This window comes from Phaethon aethereus (genome assembly GCF_964289735.1).
Source record: "Phaethon aethereus genome assembly, chromosome: 1".
Taxonomy (NCBI): Eukaryota; Metazoa; Chordata; class Aves; order Phaethontiformes; family Phaethontidae; genus Phaethon; species Phaethon aethereus.
The window spans coordinates 162,260,049-162,283,902 of NC_138575.1; the positions used below are offsets into that span (position 1 = coordinate 162,260,049).

A 23,854-nucleotide genomic window follows, 5' to 3' on the forward strand; every position below is an offset into this window, starting at 1 on the left:
CATTTGATTTCTTAATTAGATGCAGATTAAGATAATAGGAAAATTAAACTATTTGCTATTTAAAACTTGTTTCAAGCCTGATTCAGGCCATGACAGAAAAGGTACTCAAGTTCTCCTTCACTTTGTTGGCACAAACATCACTTTCTCTATTGTTTGCTTTTAACATTATAGACATGCTTATTTAAAAAAAACTCGGGGGAAAAGTAGGATACATTGCCTAAAATAGCATGTAAAACAACATTCTCTGAAACAATTTCTGCTATAAAACAACAGAATATTTTAACACTAACACTTTTTATTCATTTAGGAAAACAGTAAGCATGACATTCTTCCAAACTAAGTTTCCATTTTCACAGTAGAATTCATTAACAGGATATCATCATGGAAATAGAACTTCAGCAAGGGAACCATCAGCTTTACAACTTGCTCCGTGTACTCCACAAATCCTTCTTTTAGCTCTTTTGCATAGCAAACCTGAAACACAAAGCACGGAAATTACACTTTTAAGGGAAAATACTGTTACTAATATAACGGTGAGAAAGATTGTTAAAAGTTTAAGTCTTCTCAATTTAAAAATATGCAATAATCCATTTACCTACCCCCTCCACTGTGGTATTTTAAGGAACCCTGATAGCAGCATGAGTTCTCACTCTTAGTACATGTGTGTATTTTTCAAAATCAATTCAGAAACATCAACATTTTCAAAAAGGACTACTCTCTAACGTCTCCAATTCCTTAAAAGTTCTGCTAACAAAGAAAAACTATCTGTTCACCTTAAAAATTAAAGGTCCAAACTAAAGGAACTATTTTTAATCAATTAAGCCACACACAGTGAAGTGTCTGAAATCCAAACTTAACGCTATCACCCAAAGAAAAACAGAACTATTTCATTTGTTACTATAAAGAGTATTTGCAGCCTCGATTGTCCAGCAATACATAGATCACCAAAACTGTGCTATTACTCACCAACATCTGGCATGCAGTTGCTTTTTCTTCAAGGCCTGCAGTTTTAATTCCAAAACTTTGCTGATCTCCTAGGTTTACAAATTCCCAACCATCATCATCACTCATATTCTCCATATCTTGTGCTGTTACACAGAGCGGGGGGGAGGGAAGTAAAAAAAAAAAAATCTAAAGGTGACACAAAATAATTTATTTCAGTATTTTTTCAAGCAAAACATTATCTTAAACTTACTGTCTAAAAGAGCTACTTCAGGTTTAATGGATGCAGTCTTCATTAAAGGTCCCATAACAACAGGAAGGTACTGCTGAAATTCCTTTCCAAGAATTTTACACATTCTGGCCCATGCTGAGATCATGTAAGAAATCTATAAAAGAAAAAGACAGTCAGAATTTTCATGTCCCACATTTTATTTTAATGCATACTTAAAAGGAAATCATAAAGAAAGAACATTATACAATAGGACATTTTAAAAGAATTTGTCAGCAGTGCATAGAACTTATTTCAAAGAGAACAACTCATCCAATATGCAATCCATGTAAAAATGCATCTTCAAAAGACCTGTCCCAAATCTTTATTTGTAATAACACATTGACAGTACCTCTCAAAGTTGCTATATGTGTAAAACCATGACAGTATAAGACGTACTTGTAACACACTCATGACCGTCTTGAAAAATAAATTTCTTTCTGAACTGAATAATTTCCTGAATTTAAATGATACTAGAGCCACATTTCTGAAAATAGCAAACAGAAAAAAAAAAAAGAGTGCAGTACTGTTTTTTCAGAGGAGTATTTGTTTTCAGGTGCACAAGTCAAAATAGCTCTCCACTCATTAGAACAGCTGTCTAACAAGTCTTGTTGAACTATTTATAAGAAGGTGACAGCAAGGGAAAAGGTCATATAATGCCAAAGTAGTTACTAATAGACAAGTAACAATTACCCACATGCTGCAATTTCTCCAGCAAATATAGGTCCTGGAAATCTCATTTCCTAAGCACACTTCTGTGAAAGATTCTAAGGCCATCTTAAGGCAATCAATCAAAATTTTTGTATGACATGATGATCAATTAGTCTGAAGGTGTAATTGGGGGGCAAGAGGGGAGGAGGCAGAAACATCACATGTACAAAGAAAGTTTTTAATACTAACCAACGAGCTATGCACTATAAAGACACAATTTTAACATACCTGTGGATCATCATCTTCTAGATCACTGAAGTCCGTTTGTGTCTTCAGTAACAGCTGCATTACATCTGATGCATCCTGCATAAACTAGATATAGGAAACAACTGTATGTTTTTAAAGGAAATTAAAAAGGTACTTTTCAGAGACTTAAATGCTTACTTAAATTGTTTGGACTTAAGTCCAACACACTATGAAGGCAAAAGCTAAAGCTTGAAATAGACTGAAATGTGGATAAAAGTGAAAACACAAGTTCTTTTTCTGGAAGCATCACTAAGTCATTCTTGTCTTAAGCTTCACTATAACTCTGTTCATACACTTGAAAGCAGAGGACTGTTTAAATAAAACACTACATAAGTAATACTAGTACTTACAAAAAGTATCCGACAATTCTAACTTCCCCAGATATCTTCCTTACTATTTTGACTCCTTTATGGAACTGGAATAAAAGCTGACAGGATGAGCTACTTACTCATGAGCTAGTAACATTTTAGGTCACATCAGATGCCCCAATGATGTTATACCTACCCTCTCTTCACTCCCCATTGTTCTCAGTAGTCCTCTAAGACTAATTTATTAAATGTTAGTCATGTTTAAAATTTGTTTAAAATTTAGTTGCATGAATGGTAAGTTTACTGGTAGTTCTTCTAAGTCAAAGGAAAGGGCTGGTAATTTTGCAGAGGCCTGTATTTTCATACTGTGTACATCACATTATTTTACTTTTAAGAGTAATCCTCTGTTTTCTTCACTCAATAAAATGAAAATCTTTAAACCGGAATATGAACTTGCTATCACGCAGACTCTTACATAGTCCTTCACAGTTGTTTCTCCGTACTTCTAGAGAGACATGTTTTAACCAACTTATCAGGAAAAAAACCTGCCTAATACATCAAACCTCATGACAAACAAGTACTTCAAGTTCTATTACCGGCACATTTAAACTTTTCCAGGCATCCGCATACAAAAGCTGTGCTAAGTTTCCTTTGAACTACGTACATTTTACCTGCCATTCTGACACTGTGTAAATGAGAGGCTCCAGTGTTTCTCTTAAGGCAAAAAAACCCCAAATGAAATAAAAACTGCTTGTTTTCAACACTGTTCAGTGTGACAAGAAAAACTTAAGCTGTAAATATTTTCGTAAGATTCTATTGTGAATCTAAACAGCAAGACAGTCACCTCAGAAATGAAAACAGGAAAGCAAGCATAGAAATCAGCAACCACATAGCTACGTGTTTAACAAGTGAATATATTAATTTCATGTTAACACCACAAAAAACAAAGGCATTTTAAAATATATTTAGACCATTGGATAAGATCTACGCTTACCTTTTCTTTACCAACCGCAAGACCAATTAGGCTGATGCATTCAATAGTCTTTCCTCGCAAAAGTCTTAATTCCTTCTGAACAGCATTCTCAACAATGTGTTTTAAAGAGGGCATAAATAAGTCATAGTAGGGAACAAACTTCTCCTCTGCTGTATCTGCAACTGATGCAATTGAAGTCACAACTTGCTCCAAAACTAGCTTAGTGCCTTTCTGTATCAACTTGGAAAGAGGAAGAATAAAGTGTTACATTTCTAAAGCACATATTTTACTTAAAAGCATGCCAAATGTAAAAATCTGCACTTCTATGTATCCTAATTCTTGTCAGTTTAGACTAACATCAGCAGATATGTATACTGGCTTCTTTCAGAGGTCTTAGTTCAGCTATACTGATTCTGTGTATGTAATAAGGTTACCCTCCATGAAACAACTTGCTCTGTATATTATACCTCTTGTAATTTTATCACCATAGTGGAATGAAGATGCTTCACTAGATTATCCAAATATGGAATAAGCAATGACTTGGGACAATCTTCAGTGAAGTTTATCAGTGCCGCAGCTGCATGGGCCTGAACACGCTGGTTGCCTTGATCTTCCATCGTTTGCAGAAGAGCTGCTATCACCTGAAAAAGTAACGTTTATTTTCAGAAGAATAAATTTCTGAAGGGGACATAGTTTTACCACTTTTTTTTTTTTTTTTTACTATTCTACTACTTGCCTTCTCATGAAATTTCTTTTGAAAACCAGGTGCAAAGTCAGTTGCCATTTGTCCAATAGCATTACAAGCGGCGTATCTTACTCTTGGGTGCTGAAAAAGTATTTCCCTCAAATAGTTAACAAGTAGTCATGAGAGCAGAATGAAAACATTTTGAAGTAATTAATAGAATTATACTCACAGGATCCTGAAGGAATAGCAAAACAAAATTAACTATCTCATTTAAAATTCCCTCCATCTGTTGGTGGCATCCTTCTCCAATGGCTGAGAGCGCCATCAAGCCAGCATGCCTGTATTTCCAGTCAGCTACCAAAGAGTAAAAATGAAAATGGATACGTTATTCATTTTGGAAACTAAAAAGCACCACAAAGACAAATCACCTTCTCAGGGGTGGAGATGGACAGGAGGAGGAACAGTGAAGAACAGGAGAGGGAAGGGAAATAGATGCATCAACTTGATTTGTTAAATACTTTTCACTTTTCCTCATACATACTTCCAGAGGTGTGCAAAAATTTGAGTATCTAATCCAGGCCAAATCCAGGCCTAGAAAAAAGAATTCTTAACTGCTGATACAAGTATGTACATAGTACTAAGACCTGGGAGCTGGATTTTAATTAAATGAGCTAACCAGGGAAACATCAAGACAGTATTTCTTTTTCCCTCTCTCCTGTCTTTTTTTTTTTAACGCTATCAAAACAGCTTATACCTTTCTCTTTAGGTGAGGAGGGGAAAAAGGTCTAGCAAGCCAAACAATATCTAAATTTAAAGCAAATAAATAATCAGAAGTAAACTTTTCAGCAATCTCCCCAAGACTGTTTAAGAACAGTAATCTTCCATTTAGGGATGTAAGGGTTTCCCCACCTCCAAGTCCTATTAGCCTATTCCCAGGTTAGTGGCTATTGTTGAAACTGATCTTTCATGCCCCCCTCCTTTTTCTTTAGGTAAGGGAAACATAAGAAACTCCACTTTCTTCTATTTATTTTTTTTACAAAATCTTTCTCTGTGCTAGAAACCATGGGATTACAGAAAAGAAAACCAGGAGAACACACAGGTTTATCAAATGATCGGTGGGAAAGGCATGAAACAGAACTTCTTTCCCAAAATAATGCAAGTTTTTTATTATTGCTGGTAATGTATTAAATTCCTGGAATGAAGAACACCACAATGTAGATTTTAAGAGGAAAAGCAGCACACAAAGCAACTGATAAGAATATATGGAAACACCTTATGATACCAATATTAAAACCAGCATACCAAAAGACAGCCAGGTGACCAGAGACATCTGTATTTTGGTCCATCAAATTACAGGGGGAAAAAAAAAGAACAAGTTTTCCTCTATGAACTGTAATAAAATGTCACTTAAATCCAGCATTTCTGAAGTAGCAAAAAACCTGAGCTACAGAATAACAAGTGGCACTTTAGGCACACTGATACTGTGAGGCGCTGTACAGAGATTTAGAGAGAATATTCTAAAGTAAAAAAAGAGTTTTCCCTTATTTAATTCACAGACTGAGTTTTAAAGAAATGTACTGGTTTGTTTTTGACATCTCCGTTCAGCTGTCCATGTTCCAGAAACATGTTGTAATGCACTGTATGCAAGTTTAATAAAACACAGACTAAGAAAAGATATAAACTTCCAAGTTCACAGCATTTACAGTTTTTGCTGCTGAAATCAAAAGTGGAAGTGTATAAAAATATACTAAGTAGCTAAACATGAAGATTTAAGAGGTATCAAAGTTCCTAGAAAGGACAGAATCAAAAAAAAAAAAAGCAGTTACTTACGATTCTGAAGCATTTGCATGATGTGTTCTTTAATCATAGGTAAAACAAGTTTTCCTCCAAGGCCACATGCCATCCTGTCCAGTGCACTCTCACCAGCAACTGCATTGCTAAATACCAGTTACAGAAATATCAGCAGTTTGATATCTACAATAAAACAAATAGTCCAACAGGGCACAGAAGTGCCCTTTCTTGCAGTTCTATTATTCAGACTTTTGCCATCTGAATACACACAAGCCTCCATAAGTAAATAAAGCATACCCAAATCTAAAAGCACACACACCAGTCACAAAATAATTATTTACCCTCCACCTAAACATTTATTAAGTCTCGTACTAAAGAAACTTGGGCCTTACCAGGTATTGACTGAATTTTTCAACAATTATACATACTCAGGAAGCTGAAACTAAATTTGCAATCAATCAAGTGATAATACTGGCCATCATCTCTTTGGCATGAGAACACAAACCAGTTCAGACTTGATATGAATCAGGTGAACCAGCAGAATTCAAGCTTTGGCACGTAAGAGACCTTTCTCACATGGCTGCAGTACCAGTACTCTAGTAGCATGTTCTCTTGCCAGTGACTCAGGCATAAAACATCCAGACCAGGTGAGGAATTTGTGACTCTCAGCCAGTTGCAGAACTGAGAATAGCCAAAGATTACCTGTGCAAAGTGACTTGTTCCACCCAATAGAATTATTCCCAACAGAAAAGCAAGAAAGTTTCCAGGACACAGATAACTACTGTTACAGTCTGGGTATGGCTAGAACTGTAATAACCCACACTGATGGAAAAGCTGAGTAATGGTTCAGAAAGGGATGAATCTCCCTCTTCTTTCAAGTATCAGTTGGCTGGGTCAGAAATAGAGGTCTTCAAAACTATTATGCTTGAATCACCAAGTCTCATTTCAAACCATAAAGAGTCTAGAAACTCACATGCTGTGAACAAAGGTGTTTGTGCAAAGATATTGACAATATTGTACTTGTTCTTCAGATTAGTCAATGTTCAAATAAGACACATTACCAGCAGGACAACAGAGCATGGACACACAGGTTTAGATTGGAGGAAATGCGCCAAAAATTAATGGCAGCCTTTGCCTGAAATATGTTCTTTGAGCTCTTTTCTCCCACCATTAATTCATACATTCAGTTTGAGGAAATAAAGATAAGCTACCTTAGAAAAATGACCACACACCTCCCTGCAATGTTTGCAAGGCTTTTGCCAGGAAAAAAGGAGGTTGAATTAACCTTTTCCTCCTTTAGAATTTCACTGCTTTATGAAGTTAGAGCAACAAAAAAATGGAAATGCTGTAATATTCCCTGCTGCTTTAGTGTAGGCTGACTCACATCCCCCTTAGACAGATCTGAACACACCCTAACTAGGCTACAGCCTGATGATCATTAGCCTGCTTCTTGGATTGCACAGAAATTCCAGTCATCTTACAAAGCTACAAAGACACAAGCACCAGAAGAGGTTAGCATGCACATCAGCTAATCAACAACTCCCCACAAAGGTGAACTTCAGTTGTGGGAGACACACAGTAACATAAATGAGCCTGCTAAAAGAAAAAACTACCACGACACACAATCACCAGAGACTAGATGATATCTGGTACTTTGTGTCTAAGCCTCAAGGTCTCCTATCACTTCAGAGGGCCAAAGAAGCTACACTTCTCCTTTAGGCTAATGTCGCCGAGCATAACTTGTTTTCTGATCTTTGCTCACTCTACTTGCAACTCACAACAAAAAAGGAAAAGTTTCACTCTACAATCCATAGGCAGCTAACTTGTGTTTAGAAGAACAAAGTTACTCTACTGACAATAAACAGAAATTGGCATGCCTCAAGTGGATGATTCAGAGTACTTACTAAGCTGCCTAAAGCAGGCCATCTGAATAAACTTCCACACCCTGAAAGGCTTGATGAGGACTTGAACTTTAATATTCTATTTCTCCTTAAAATTTAGCTGAATGAAAAGATTCAAGTACTCGACAAACCTGAATGCAGTGGTGTCTGACCATTCTACTTGTACGGCAAAATTTCAAAGCTGAGGAAATGAAACAGGTTAAAAGGGTCTGGTCTACCATGTGAGAGGGGGAAGAAAGGACAGCTTACTTTCAATTCCATAATCAAAGGGAACAATAAAAAAGTATTCCGAGTCAAGCAGAGATTAAACAGGTTCTTCCATAAATTCCTATGCATCAGTTTTGCAAGCATCTTTACATGCCTGCTATCTAGAAGAAGTCACTATACAGTGCAGCGGTAAATCAACATCTCTTCTATTGCCTATCTTCCTCTGAAGACCTCAACGTGTTTGGTGACAAATTGTTTCAAAACACTAATTACATCCGAGTCTTGAAGGAGATGCCAAATGTGGCAAAAAAGTGTCTAGAGGGGTAAATGAACATCCGTGTCTTTACAGCAGTGTGAAGATAGTTATCTCCTACATGTATTTCTGCTTTCTTCTACTTCATTCTAACTGTATTTGGACAAGAGCAGATATAACAGGATGCTGTAGACAAACCACAGACATTCTACTGAAAAACTGGAGCAATTTACAAAGCACACAGGAATAAGCAAATCAAAGACTGGACATCCTTAGTAGATCTCTCTCACCTAAGACACAACAAGATAAGTTTCTGCTAGCCATATCAAGGGATTTAGAATAATAGCAATATCACAATATTTTCAGCTAGATGAAATCCAGCAAGGAATTCCACCATGCATTCTGATGTCCTTTCAAAGGTAGGCAGCTTTTTTCTTTAATACCACCTTTTCAAGGGCATAGATACAGAAAAATATGAAGCGATTGGTTGTAGATGATTAAACAGGTCAGTATCCTTCAGCTCTGGTTCCAGCTAACTTCAGGATAAGTCCTCCATTTAAAGGACTAGGAAGCACTGACTTCTGAACTGAGTAACATAGATGACAGAAGAAACAAAAGTTTGAAAAGTTAAAACAGTGCAAAACAGCAGACAAGAGAACATGCAATTTGAATTACAGCAATACACAAATACTGAAATAATTTACTTACTTGCTGAGCAGTACCTAAATAGCCTACATATTAACTGTCTGAGAACAAGTCACATATACTGCTTATGACAGAGGGAACAAAACTGTAACAGTTACTTGAGTAACGAAAAAGTAATGCACTGCAGTCATTTGCATCCTGCACTTAAAATTTGCCCTTACTCACACAGTCTTGGTAATATAATTGAAACAACTAGTTTCAGAATTACCTGTCAAAATCATCATCTTCAAGCTCATCTGCATTTGCCCAATCTTCATCTTCTTCCAAGTCAACCATCATTGCTAACATTTGAGGAACTGAAAAAAAAAAGTTTTAAACTCAGGTTGTTTTCTTAAAATAGTTTCTCAAACAAGAAGCATAAATTTTAAGTTCTCTCCTTTCAAAAAAACATTGAAAAAAACCCCAAACAAAACAACTCTTCTTCCAGTAGCAGAGAGCCAAGTCTGTCAAACTGCATCAGCCAATAACTCAGAATAGATTTTCAGAAAACGATTTTTGGAACATTCAAATGGAGAGTAAAAAAAATGTTGAGTGTATTTCTTATAGTGCAACGCAAGACTTTTTAAAATCATGATGATTGTAAAAAGTGAATTCCTTAATAAAGTCTAAGTTCCTTGAAAGAGTTAAAAATAGTATGATATGCTTTAGAACTCAGATATACATTCTTTTTGCTGAAACTCTTACATCAACCTTTGAACATCTACTGATGAAAGACTATATTAATTATGGAAGAATAATACTCAATCCTGAGTTCTACTAACGTGATAATTTTTGTTAACTATATCTACAGTGTCACTTAGCAAAAAGCTTTAGTTTTAGAAAAAGATAACTGTTTAGAACTTGAGATGTTTCCCAAGTAATGTACATTTTTGTACATTTTTGTTTTGTATCATGAAAATATCTTGCACATAATCCACCAGTTTTCTACTTCTACCTCTGTAGATTAAGTGTGTCTGCTCTTCTCAGTATAAGTCTTTATAGAGGCTATTACACAAACTTTATCATAACATTCAACTACTACGCAATAAGCAACACCTACTCTTCTGAGTTGTTCTCACAGGAAGGAGTGCAGTGATTTGTTTTTTGTAAGCCTGCCTGTTCCTGTGCTCTTCAGAAGCCTGAGGGGTGAAAAGTATACCTTACACTTTCAAGAGCAAAGAAAGGAGCTCTCAAGTGTTCCTCATATTACACTAACTGCTCAGAGCAGTCGCTTGAATTCAACATCATTTATGCAAAAAAGCTTTACTTTGCCCTGGAAACAAAAGTTTTCAGTCAAATACTCAACCTTTGAGCTTTAAGAATCTTTTTAGGACAGGTTATCACGCAAGTTGAAGACAGGCATCACGGTTAACTGTCCTTTACAGCAAGCTACCTCAAAAACTAGTAGGCATACAGTAGTCCATTCTGCTGCTAAGATATACTGCAACTGGTGAATTTCTTAATATATTTACACTACTGTAATCTATGATGGACGCACAACCCTAAGCAAACTCACCTCACGAGACATCTGGAGAGATGAGAAACTTCTGGTCAACTGATGACAGAAGAAAGTATTACTCACTGACAGGGTTGTGGGGCAAGTATCAAGAAAAGATACAATTCTGTATTGATTTGCTTGATGTGGCTATGTATCTTCAGCCAGAGATTATACCATGGCAAAAACCTTCAGAGAGCTGCTATGTACATATCAAGATAACTTAATGGACGCTATGAACTCTCTAGCACGATGCCCACATGTCAGAATTCTTAAGTATATAAGTAACTAGTAAATAAGAATACTTACTAGTCACTGAAAAGAATTTCCTCAAAAAAAAAAAAAGTATTATAGCCCAGAAGCTTTTCAGACACAGACACTCATAAGCACACATGTGAAAATGATGTATCATCACACCTCTGAAATATGGGAGTCAACCATCATCTGCCACAAATGCTATGCGGTTCCTAAAACTGATGTCATAGTGTTCGTTGCTACTAACAAACAACACTGAGAACAATCTGTCATCCAAAGCTTTCTGGCCATCATTATATCCAGAACCTGCAAAAGCTTGTAAACATGTTGTTTCTTCTTGATGTTTAATATGAATGTAGTTGCCAGTAAGGTATAGTTTCACAAATAATTTTTTTTAAAATACAGAGTTGCACATTGAAGTTTCAACATTGCCCTGACAAGCCCTCAAAGTTTAACTACTGCCAATATATAGACTGTTTACAAACAAGTTGAGGATGAGCCCACTAAGCCTGCTTGTCAGAGCATGCCATGATTCTCCATTTTCTGGAGACTGAGCAAAACTACAGCCAAAGATAGGCTGCAGCTCTAGTTTCTAGGGAAAGAGCAAAACAGTCTGCTGTCCTGAACACTGAGCTCAAGGAGGGAAGTCTGAACCCAAATGGAATTCCTGAGCAGAAAACTGGTACACAGGACACAGACTTACTCCTAAATTGGCATCATGTTCAGTAAAACCAGCATAAGATGACAGTTTTGCCTAAGACCCAGTTCTAGTTGTGAGGATCAAGTGATCTAGCAACTTTTCAGTGGAATGAAAACAGAAAGCCTTTTAAAAAAAGGCACAAAACCAAGATAAGGGCAATCCTTTTTGGATACCTTTTTATCATTCTCTGAACAGAACTGCTTTACTAGCTCTGCAAAATAAATGTCTTTCACCTAGTGACTCATTAATATTAAGAGCACTTTTACAATGGGTTGCAAACCAAAGGCATTTCATTCCCACATGGTGCCTTATCTTAATACAGTATCTTAACACAAGTATTTCATTCCTAAACAGCAACTAGCAACCCAATATAAAAGTAATACATTCTAGAGATATGAGGTACTTCTCCACTATGCTGCCTGACCAGATAAAAAGCTTGTAATGATTTGGGAGACAGCAAGTGTCAAGCGTTAATATTCCCAACAAGCTACAGTGAAAACATGACATTATAAACATTTTCAAATTTCAAAATATATTCTAAAAGAATCCGTTCTTTCAAAAACTATTCTACAAGTAAATAAAACTTCTAGTCAATAGTTTAAACACTTCAGCCAAGCAGATCCAGTTTACAACCGTTTCCAGAAGTTTTCTGATTATCTTAGTGACATGTATGTAAGTAACTTTCCCTAGCCCAAGCACACAAGTAAAAAAAGTTGCCTTTTAACAGATTGTCTTTATGCAATTTTCAGAAAACAAGCAAGAATCTAGACAAATACAAGTGTGACAGGGAGGGAAAAGAATCCTTCCAAAAAGCGTGCTACACTGCTGTGTCAATGCCCTGACATACTCAGAAAAAGGGTTTAAAATGCAGAGAAATACCAGTGCGTACAGCATGGCTGCTGGGGCTGTCCAGGAGACAGTTATTTTTAGTATCTCAATAATGCAGGATTAAAAAAGTGCCTGTCCAAAGAATTTACAGTCCACATGTTAAATAGACTAATTAGACTATCTCTAAGTATTTATATAAGCATCTGATTTTTAATTCACAGCTTTAACTCAACACTGAAGCTCAACATGCATGCTGAATTCCTTCAGTCTTCAGTTGCCAGCACCACAGAGCATCTGGCCTACATACCAAACCTGAAACGCAGAACTTCAGAACTAAATGCATGAACTTTTTTTAACAGTACAAATTTCCAAAGGCAGCAGAAAAGCATGGAAGTAGTATTTTCCTTGGAAACACCTAATGAAGAATCTACTGTATTTTTATTCAAATTGTTGGTGGCTGCATAACCACAGTTTAATTTATGAAGAATCGTAATAAGAAGAGGTTTTCTCCATAAGAAAACTCAATTCGGTGTCACCTAAAGTTTCCAGCACCAGCAAACTCCAAGTTAGACATAGTTTTGCCACTGACCACCTGCAAAGTCAGTTTAAATGCTGTAAAGGAAGACAAATTGATTCAACAAAGAAAATGAGTAAAATACTTACTGGCTTGTGCAACAATGTTTGTATGCCTCCTCAGCATAGCAGCAGCAGTTTCTGACAAGGTCACAATTACTTCGAGTGCCAACTGACGTTGCATGTTACTGAGACTGGAATCTGCACACAGCTACAATTCAGAAGATTAAAGTAAATGGTTAGAACAGAAGTCTTGGGGCGAAAAAATTTTTTTTTTTTTAAGAATTCCTAGCTTTACCTTCAGACTTAGTTGTAATGTAGGTTCTAAATGTGGTCGTAAATACTTGGGAACAGAATCTGCAATTTCTACAAGGGATTTCAGGACAGAATCATCGTTTTGGTAGCAGGAATCATTTACAGCCTATAAAGAGATAAGATGATGATAAAATTAAATAAAAAAAAATAATACTATGAACGGGACCATTATCATAGAAACTTGATTAACTGTGTTCTTGTCTCTCTGAAGTCTCATTTAGCATTTGTGGCTTAGCTCTAGTAGCTAAAGTAGTTGAAGCCTTACGCTGCAAGAACTGGCCGAGAGTAAACATTTTGATAAAACTAACACTGCTAACAAAGAACTAGCTGAATCCAGCAGATACGAGCGGAATGAAGAAGTTAAGGACCAAGGAGACAACTCCAAGAGAATGAAGTAACTTCAGAAGGCAGCCAGCACAGCAACAGTGAAAATCAGTAAGAAATCAAGAGTCCACTGGCCAGAATTAAGTGATTGAACTTGGGGATCGGGTGGTACAGGTATAATTGAAAGGTATGAATTGGGGTAGGTGTCCCCCTCCAGAGGCGTCCAGCTCGAGGTGTAACCTGAGAACTAAAAAAAAAGACTAATCTGAAGCCTTCACGCGGACTTTGCTTTTTCAGCAGTATCCTAGGCTTGGACCCTGCTACAGTGGCCGGCATGCATAAATCTGTAACAACTACAAAGAGAGAATATGCATGGTCCAAAACTAAAGTTTTCTACAAGTAAGTTATAGCTCACAATATTATATGCCATCAGTTTGACTGTTATTAGTTTAAATCTAACACAGTAGACAGTCACTCGGAAAGAATTAAGTTCACGCATCAGAGGCACCAACGCGCAAAAACACACACTATGTTTTGACAAGCACAACTTCAAAACCCATTTTAAATAAAGAAAAACTACTCAAATTAACCTTGCCCAAAAGAAGGAAAATGAGCCTAACTCCTTTTTTCCCCCTATATGCGAGAACAGCTTTGAATAGCTTATGCTTACAAACACCAGGAATCTCAAAATTAAATAATTTATTTTTTTCCAGACAATTCTGGAGAGCCACCGAATTAAAGCAGACCTTTCAGCCTTCAGTCACAGGACATAGGAAAAAAAAAAAAATCAAGTTTTTTGCAAGCATCTTTCCTAACGCATAACTACATTCTGAAAAGTAATTTAAAATTTACTTTTAACTGACCAGGTTGATACTCTAGTACCAAAACAGCACACAGTTATTCAATGGTGTTAGAACTCTTCCAGAAGTAGGAGATGAAAACCCAAACCTCCAAAGAAAAAACAGTCTTTAAACACACTTTTGGGGTTTTAAAAGGAATTTTCTTTATCGAAGTATTTTATGCCTTCCTAACATAGAAGCATTTTTAAAAAATGAATAGTTAGGTGGTTTTTAATACTTAAATCTAGAATCCAACACTTTAAATAATGCCACTCAGCCCATGCCTTCAATATAGAAGCAGCATCTTCTAGTATCAGAAATATTCGGGGGGGGAGGGGGGGGGGAAGGTTAAGGCCTTTTGGACTAATAGTTACCACTCGTCCTCTGATTCTAGCAAAGGATAATGTAACATTTACTGGAAGTTTCTGTAAAACTCTGTATTTTTATACCCACTGCAACTTCAACAGTTTTTTTAAAGCAAGACTAGGTTTCTGAAATTCAAAAAGCATGGCGAGCCCTAAAAGGCAGAGGGACTTCTCTCTCTGTAGTATCAAACACCAACAACCACAGAAGTCAGCTGAAGTTCCAGTTGCTTTTACCTCCACCACAAGATAAATCTCTTGGATACAAGTTTCAACTCTTAGTTCTGAAAGTTCAACTTCTAGCATAACCATTACAGAAATTGTACTGAAAGCACTGAAACGCTAAGCCAGAATTTTATTTTTAGCTTTTATTACCATGCCAATATTTTAACAAAACGAACTTCAACAGCAACAAAAAAAGCATCCAACTGTCTCCAAAGGTCACTCACCACTATTCTAACACATCCCATCTCCTATTTATAAACTCAGATCTTCATATCCATCTTGTGTTACCATAGCCAGAAAATCTAGCCCTTCTCGCAATAAGTACTTCAAAAAGACAGATTTCATAGCATAGTTCTGCGCTCTATATTTGCAAAATAAAGCTTGAAAATGCAAGCCAAGCGCATGTACTTTTACAGCCTAAAATAGTAGCACTGAAACTGGTATCACACAAAGTGGGCTATTAGTCTGAAGTCTAAAAACAGCATACTATTTAATTGCCAAACATCATACAAATGGCATGTCCACCCCAAATCCTGCCTCACTCCCACTCATACAGTACTCAGTAGCCAAGGTCCTCTCAGCCAGTTACAATTTTTGAACAATACAACTGCCATTGCCAAAGTCACAGACAGGGACTAACCACCAAATAGTGACCTCAGTATTAAAATACTTATCTTGTACACACTAGAGTCCATTTTCAAGTTCAGTTGATTTTAATAACTTCCTCTCAGTTTCCATTCAAGATCAAGCAGAATTCCATCAGCTGCAGAAGCCAGTAAAGTTGGCACAATTTTCCTTCAGCTTGCCACAAAGCACACAGACAAGTTTACAGCTTACACTGTCAACAGGAACCTGCTGTACTGACTGTAACACGAAGTCAGTCTTTAACCTAAATTTAGCCTAATTTAAAATTGCCAAAAGTTCACTACTACTGTTATCACGAGTACTTAGTTATTTCCACTTTTTTCTTAATATAGAAAGGGAACTGTAATGTGAAGTTGTTGTCTTTCAGAGCCCAAACCATTTCTATCTCTGGCTTGGTTTGTAATAGGCTTCCCCCAAAAACTAAACAGCCTTATATTACAATTCCAACTGTTGCTGAAATTCATCCATCCTAAAAGAGATCTAATCCAGCCTCAGAAATTATATGAAGCTTAAAAAGGCATTTTGTTTGCAAGTTCCTAATTCATCAAACAATAGAGATCATTTGTCTACACTGTTGTTACGCTGAGAATCTTTGTTCAGAATAATTCTATGCTTTCCTCTAAACTGAAAAGATACAGGATATCATGAGTCAATCAACTTCCCAATTACCGATTACGTGAAATCTCAAGGTAGCCCATATTTAAAGCATATTTCAAGATCATGGTTAATTTAAAAGCTGTATAATTTTGAGTTAAATACCTTAGGAAGAATTTTAACTCCTTTTTCTAGGTAACACAGTGTAAGTTAATCAGAATTGAACTATTTTCCTTAAAACCCTATCAATTACCTTGTGTTTACAAAATTCCTTATCAGTTTCCACTGTATCTTGCTAGTGACTGATGTCAGGCTAACTAAGATATAATTAATCAACAATTCATATGCTGCACAAATTGCAGACCAATAATTTACGTTCAGATACAGTCAATACAGACCGTAATGGCACATTAAGCGTTCCTTATGTGGTTTCTTACCTGCAAGATTCCAGGTAGCAAGTCTGCAAAATGTTTAAGAAGGGGAAGATTGTGCTCATTAGCAAGCACAAATGCAGCTGCAGCTCTAGCAGACAGAGTCTTGATCTACGAGACAGGCAGGATTGGAGAAAGAAAGGTGAAGAACCAATAATGAAACATGCCTTTGTTTTCTTTTAACATTAGGCCTATTATGAGCCTATATTTTGTATTATCATTTCCCTTTTACATTTTCCTAATAGATAGAGCAATTATTTTGTAACATGGGCTTTTACATCTTACTTCAGATTAAGGTGAAGCGATAATGATCTTCAGCATCTATATCCTCCATGACACTTCTGGTTTTGTTTGAGGATTTTTTGTTTTGGTGTTGGTTTGTGTGGTTTTTTTAATGAAAGAAAAAAGAAGAAAACTATTGTTTTCAACTTCCATCCCAATTTCAAATGTGTATGCAAGTGTCAAAGTCCAATTTTTCAAAAAGCGTGATCCAAGTGTTTTAAACATGCTTCTTTAAAGGCATGACTTGTGGTACTTTAGAAAATGTTACTCCGTTGACTTTCAAAGGTCAGAAAAAGTAATCCATGGGGGAGCAGCAAACTGAACCCACATACCACAGCAGGGCTTCCTATCCTTGCCCAGCATTTTCCACAACAAGAAAAACATTTTCAGAGCACAATTCTCTGCACAAATCAATAAATCTGAAGCCTTCCAGAAAAGCAAGGCTTGCTAACATGCCCTTATGGCAAAGCATGCACAAACAGTTCAAGGAGCTGTCATATATTCAGAGTTCTGAGACATACTGCGTACATATACTAAGCGTAGAGATACTATATATCTACACTGTTAAACACAAGGCCAGAAAGAGAACTTAACAAGATGTTTCTGACCGCTCATGCTGCCAGCTGAAAGTGCCAGCTCTGCTTTGGGCCACTACCACTAGGTTTCTCCAAACATAACTACTAGGGAAGAGTCTGGGCTTAAGCAGTGCAGGTATGAGCCAGCCAGTCAGCTGTAGGACCATGAAAAGGTTTGACCCTTTTGTCTTGCAGTAGGCATAGTCAATAACCCAGATGTACATCAGTTTCAGGTAATGCAATTCTCTAGTTGGAATCTATGGTTTAACCTATATGCCTGAGACTAGTACACTAAGTTTCTATGCTCAGAACATTTGAAAACGAACATAAAGGTCTTACTGATGGATGCTCTTGATCTTGCATACACTGAACCAGCATTCTCTTAATGACTTCCAAATAGTGTTGCTGCTGATTCCCAAAAATCCCTGGAAAATTCCTACGGATAAGAAAAGACCAAAACATTAATAAAAATTCACACAGTTTAACCTTAACTATTATTTTAAACTTAACCATTGTTTAAGCTACAGGTTTTAACTGTACATGTAAGAGTTAAGTAAACCACAACACAACAGAATAAATGAAACATATATGATTGCTTGTTAATTAAGTTGTGACAGTTTTTCTTACATTTTTACAGATACAATGTGGCTAACCTGCAAAAATGTAGCAAAGTCTGAAAGCTTACCAGAAAATATGTAGAGCAGCCTCGCGCAGTCCCACATTCTGAGAGCTGACAGAGTCAAATAAGAATTTCAGAACTTCTGGCCACTGATTGTTGCCATCTTCATCTAGATTAAGCACAATAAAGTTTTATGATAAGCAAACTTGAGAGTGGTTAGATCTCAGTTGTGCAGGGCAACCAGTCATCACTACCAAATTAATTTCAAAAAAACTGATTTGAACATATGTCCAAGTCACAGTGTAAAATATGGCTGAAATGTTAAATCTAAAGGCACTCAGGAATACAAGACAATCTCTATTTACCATTATATAACAGCACGCAAAAAGAAACTGATGCAGATGTTCAGCATAACATTCATGAGAATTGAAACAAAATTGGATTTCTAAACCTTAATGCAATCTCACCTAAACTGAAGCAATTTAAGAAGCAGAGTTAAGGAATCTTACTTTTATCCGATCAAGGATAATGTAAACAAATATTAGGTTTTATTTTAAACCATGAAATCACTTAGTACATCATGTGCAATTGTCTACACAAGACTAGAGAACAAGAGATAAAAATACAACTACTATCAATAGTAAACTAACATTTTACCACAATATCAGCTTATATAAAGTACCTATTAAGTTCCTGGCCAATTCAGCAACGATGTCACAAATCTTTTTCCTCATACTGGACTGCGTTTCCAACTGAATAATCAACAGCAATCCACTTTTGATAGAGGTCTGATCATCAGGTGAAAGAGCTGGATAAACTTCTTCAAAAGCAGAAGACAAAAGGCGTCGCAGGAGGACAGCTGCCATTTGTCTAGCCTATTGAGTAAGAAAGTATGTATGTTAAGAGTGTTTTGATATGATAATCACACTCTTATGAGGAAAGACACTGACATCATGCTTCCAAATGATCAGCTTTCACTCTGTAGACTTGTCTGGTGAACGGAACACCTCTCAAGCAACAGATGACAATTATGGTAGTAAGTAAAAACATAGTAAAGAAACATCAGTTTACAAACATGTTTCTGACAATTACAGCTCTTCAAAGAAACCATCATGAAATCCACTGAGGTATTCAGTTTTTTTCTAGAGCTGAACCTTGAACACATTTTGTGGCAAGTTGAGGACTTAGCTACATTACTGAAAGATGTTTAAAGCATGTCTTCTTGTTGTTTTAAATGGCTCATTGAGATAATGATAATCCAGATGGGGTTTTTTTGATGAACAAGTGACTTAATAAGACATCTTTGTCAGACAATTAACCCGTAAACCCTCCTTCACTTTCTCAAACAACCAAACTTCACACTAAGGATTCAGGAACTTACAGTTAGATTTTGGCAAAGAAAACTACTCTGAACAAAAAAAAAAAAACAAAAACAATCCAAAGCTTTCAGCCTTTTGCAGACCTATGACGAAACATTTTACTTTAAACTTGAATTTGAGCACAGGAACCCCAATACCACATATTACAAACCTCTATGCTTCCTGCTTGTATACAGCAACTCTACAACAGTACCATTTACATATCTGTATTTATTTACAATTATACAAGAACTAGAAGCAAAAAACGTGGCTGATTAAGTAAAAATGAACAGAACAGCACACACAGTAAAGGCAAAGACACATGAAGCACTGAATAACTTAATAAATAGGATGTTCACTACCCAGTGTTTCTAGAAGGACAAATGTAATGAAAAACCACCCCTGAAACTTCTGAAGTTTAACACATGTAACACAACCTTACACATGTTAAATCCTCACAAAAAAATAATCCAATGCAACATGCACTCAATTTTTTCCCCTAAGATACTCTTATTTAATGTGTACTCGAATGAAAAAGTTTCATTTACAAGAGCCTTTCTATTTCAAAAATGTTCAATGAGCAGCAGAACTAAGAAGTCTGATTTCCAAAAGATCTCTCAACTATAGTGCTACAGCATAAACTATAGATGAGAAACACAAAGTGCTGCAAAGTCTCAACTTCTAATGTACCCTGTAAAAACCAGGTATTGCTAGAACATCACCCAAGATACTATTCCTGTTATGTCTGGTAGTCTCCAGACTCACCGTGCCCTTTTCCAATCTACCCAGCTCTCTTCTATACAGCTACAGAGTAGTACACACAAAGTGTCTCTCTAATAGCAGAAGGGAAGGACTAGAATTGGACCTTACTCTAGATCATTCCTCACCTCCTCCACCTCAACTGCTCCAGTGCAGATCAAAGCTACTACATATTTAGGATTAGTAGATCAGCCCTAGTAGATCCAAGGAAGACAGCTGCTGAACAAACAGGGTCACAGTGCCCACCTGTGCTGTAGCTCCCATCATAAGCCAAGGTTCTCTACCAACAGGTCATCACATGGGGAACACGAGTTAGGAAGTAAAAAGATTCTTTGCCCACTGCCTCTGGGGATCCCACTAACAATGTGCCAAAAAACTTTTACTATGATACCACAACATCATGGTATCTTCCCTTCTCCCATCCCCAGAAGCACCACTACTTTCTACTCATTATGGTGAACATACACAGGAGAAGCCTTGACTGGGGACCAAGTTTGCTGGGACTAAACAAGGCACAAACTCTGATGCAATGTCTTCCCTTATTCAGGGCATCACGTTTCTGTGCATATTCTCTGACATCTGATAATGACTGAACTCACATTATATTAATTTCTTGCCTGAAATAGTAATAGGTGGCCAGATAGGGAATAGAGCTTGTTTTCATAAAACACATGGTCTCAAAGATTAAGAATTTCCACCTGTGAAGAATTTAATTTAAAATATTAGATGACTGACAAACACAGATTGATAGCAAAGGAAGAAATAAGTAACAAGGTATACAGAAAGACAAGATCAGTACTGCATGAATTAGCTTCTCATTAACTGTTACTAGCTTAGAAGAAAATTCCCAAATTCCCTAAAGCAAATTTAAATGTTTGAAGGAGTGACAAAGCAGCAATTGACTTCTAATAATAAATGGCAAATTTTCCTCAGCAGATATCCACCTATATACGAAAATGACCGTTTCCAATTTAATTATGACAAACATGGCTGGATTAATGGCAACTCTGGGGCTATTTCTTTTGCTTTAAGGAAGAAAGTATGTATTTTTCACACACACCAAAGGCTCTTTTATATTTAAGTATTACAAGATATATACCCAAACAAGCATTTTAAAATCCTGCTATAGCTTTTAGTGAGAACAGGAACAATATACTGAAGTGTATATCCCCAAAGAAGAAATTCCATCTACCAATGAAGCACAAAAAAGCAGAATTCTCTCCTAGCATTGGAGTCTTCTGCATGTCTAAATTACTGAGGTGCTTGCATACAACTGGAATGTCAAAGGTGTTAACATAAAAAGTAGTCATAATATTCAAATTTCAACACACCTCTACTTACTAGTAGAATGTCCAGTGCTTTAAAAATGTTCTAGGATTTTACAGATGGTGGAACCAAGGCACAAGAAGCAAACCAACTTGCTGAGTAGGGCAGCAGAAGAATTAGGAACAGAAATCTGGGATGCCATGTTCCACAGCAGCATTCAAAGTGTCCAGGTAATCCTAGACATTTTGCAAGAAAAAAACTGACCACCTTGTACAGCACAGTCACAGTGATTTTTACTGTTCTTTTACTGCTCCTTTTAAATCCTCAAGGAGGAAAATACACATGGATGGAAGCAATAAATATTTAGGACACAGTCCAAAGATGGTCCTGCACAACCTCATTTGGGGATCCAGCCCCATGTGGAATCCAAAGCACACGGTGCCTCAGGTCCACGTACAACTCAAAGGCAGAACTGTGGTGCATCAGAAGTCCAGGGGCTGCCCTCCTCCCCCTCCAAGTGCTGAATAGGAAGCTGCCCACAGCAGTAGTCTTCAGACTAAGAAATGCAACCGCTTCATGTGACAATATGAAGAGGGAGAAGGGAAAGGTCAGATCCCTCTAAGAGGGCTGCGAGTACAGCAGAAATACAGTTTTATAAAGCATTTGTTACTGTATTTCACAGTGCTTGAAATTAGTCAACTGTAAATTAGGACATAATTGAAGACTGCCAATCTAGAGTTAACCAGGAAGAAAATAAATGCAGGAGAATATGTTGTTCCTCTCTAAAGATTTAGATGGTAAATCAAAACTGCAAAGGAAGAAGCCTCGTAACACCTCAGTCACATTCTGACAACAAAAACCGTCAAAGAAACTGAATATATACCACCTTTCTGTTCAACTCTTTAAAATGCAGTTGTGTAGAAAGGAGTGGAGTCCTAGCTTCGTAAGACTGCAGGTTCAGGAAGTTGAAGATGTGGGTTCAAGACCCTCTTTAGCCTGAGGTGTACAAACTTGCATATCATCAGGCAAAAAAAGTGTTCTAACTCCTAGGTCATGTGCTTCTGTCCACCTCCGTGAACAGTGTTACTCTGATATCAGGAAAATAAGAGATGAAAACAGTGGGAAAAGGTGATTATTTCCACAGTTTAGACATTTGGTTAGAAGGAGGAATTTTGTTATACAGTTAGTTTTTAGAAGAGTTATTTCTGATCTAGCTTAGGTTTTTTCCATATCAAATGCAAGGAGTCCTGGCAGCAGGATCTGAATCCCTGTTTCTCCATTTAAATGCCAAAACTACTAGGTTGCAGAGTCAGGATTCCCTCAGTTGCTGTCCCAATAGTCCTACGAATCTTGTCTTCTCTACAACACAGCAGCCCAGCTCCTGCAAACAGGATGGAGTATTTTCTTCAGACTAGTTTTCCTGCGAGGGGGTAAAGCAATACAGAGGCTTCAGCACAAACAGGGATCTGAACCCAGCTTTCCCATAGCCTGGGCAAGGGATCTTTAAAGTTCTAAGGGTTATTCCAGCTGCCTCTGTTCAGTGGTGCTGGTATATTTGATGTGCTCAGGGGACACATACCAGGCCCAAAGCCACTGGTGCCACATGCATGATTCTGCCCAACACTTGGATCTACATGAAACATATGCAGACACGAAGTGCCTAGCTGTTCATGCCAGCACCATACTGAACACTCACAGAATGCTTCCCTGCATGTTTAAATGCAATGTTTACATCACACATAAGGATGACTTCACTTAGGTTCTAATTAGGCTACTGTGTATTTGGATTTACAGGGAAGAGAGGTTTTTCGCAGGTTTTATTAATCAGGATTTTTTCAGTCCAGCACCTAATTCCTACTTTAGTTAAGAGCCAACGTTTAAACCTTTGATTTATCCACTGGTGGAGTTAAATGTCAAGTTATTCTACAAATGTTAACCTCTGATGTCTTTCGTAAGAGTAACTTCTACAGGTGAAAAATTTCTTTGTATTTGAGTAAGTTGGAAGCCAAGTCACGATTCTGAACAAGTTTTAGACTGGGCTATTTCTTTACTGGATGTAAAGGAAATAAGATCAGTAAATATAGGGAGCAGGTTATTTATTTACACTTTGTAGCTGTCAACTCAGACTTATCAAATGTATTCAATACAAAACAGAAGCATGTGCAATGGAGCTATGACTTCTAGGGCATAGTATTATCTTATGATGAAAAAGGGGCAGCGGTAGATCTTACTTTTCATGGCAAATACAAACACAAGAGATACTGCTCTATAGCTTTCTATCATTTGAAACATCTCAGAGGGGCAGAAGTTTTTTACTTTAGCTTTTACCCAACCAGTTGCTAGTACAATATTGAAGGATTCTGTCAGAAGAACACTCCTTTGTAGGTAGATAAGCGTAAGTATTAGTAAGCTGATACTTACTGAGCATTAAAAAGCACAA

At 36.9% G+C, this 23,854-nt stretch overlaps 1 protein-coding gene across 1 annotated transcript in view; it reads right to left on the bottom strand.

Moving 5' to 3' along the window:
- IPO5 (importin 5) overlaps nt 1–23,854 on the bottom strand; it is a gene marked incomplete at its 3' end in the record, with an annotated part of 43,840 nt that overhangs the window by 14,315 nt on the left and 5,671 nt on the right. The window contains exons 3-18 of the mRNA XM_082009698.1: nt 18,714–18,906; nt 18,098–18,200; nt 17,752–17,848; nt 16,562–16,666; nt 13,119–13,241; nt 12,911–13,031; nt 9,199–9,286; nt 5,964–6,070; nt 4,363–4,487; nt 4,178–4,274; nt 3,916–4,082; nt 3,470–3,688; nt 2,150–2,233; nt 1,196–1,328; nt 967–1,088; nt 378–474 (exon numbers count right to left, since the gene is read on the bottom strand). Of these exons, the coding sequence (XP_081865824.1) occupies nt 378–474; nt 967–1,088; nt 1,196–1,328; nt 2,150–2,233; nt 3,470–3,688; nt 3,916–4,082; nt 4,178–4,274; nt 4,363–4,487; nt 5,964–6,070; nt 9,199–9,286; nt 12,911–13,031; nt 13,119–13,241; nt 16,562–16,666; nt 17,752–17,848; nt 18,098–18,200; nt 18,714–18,906 (1,981 nt within the window). The remainder of the gene's footprint in view (nt 1–377; nt 475–966; nt 1,089–1,195; nt 1,329–2,149; nt 2,234–3,469; nt 3,689–3,915; nt 4,083–4,177; nt 4,275–4,362; nt 4,488–5,963; nt 6,071–9,198; nt 9,287–12,910; nt 13,032–13,118; nt 13,242–16,561; nt 16,667–17,751; nt 17,849–18,097; nt 18,201–18,713; nt 18,907–23,854) is intronic.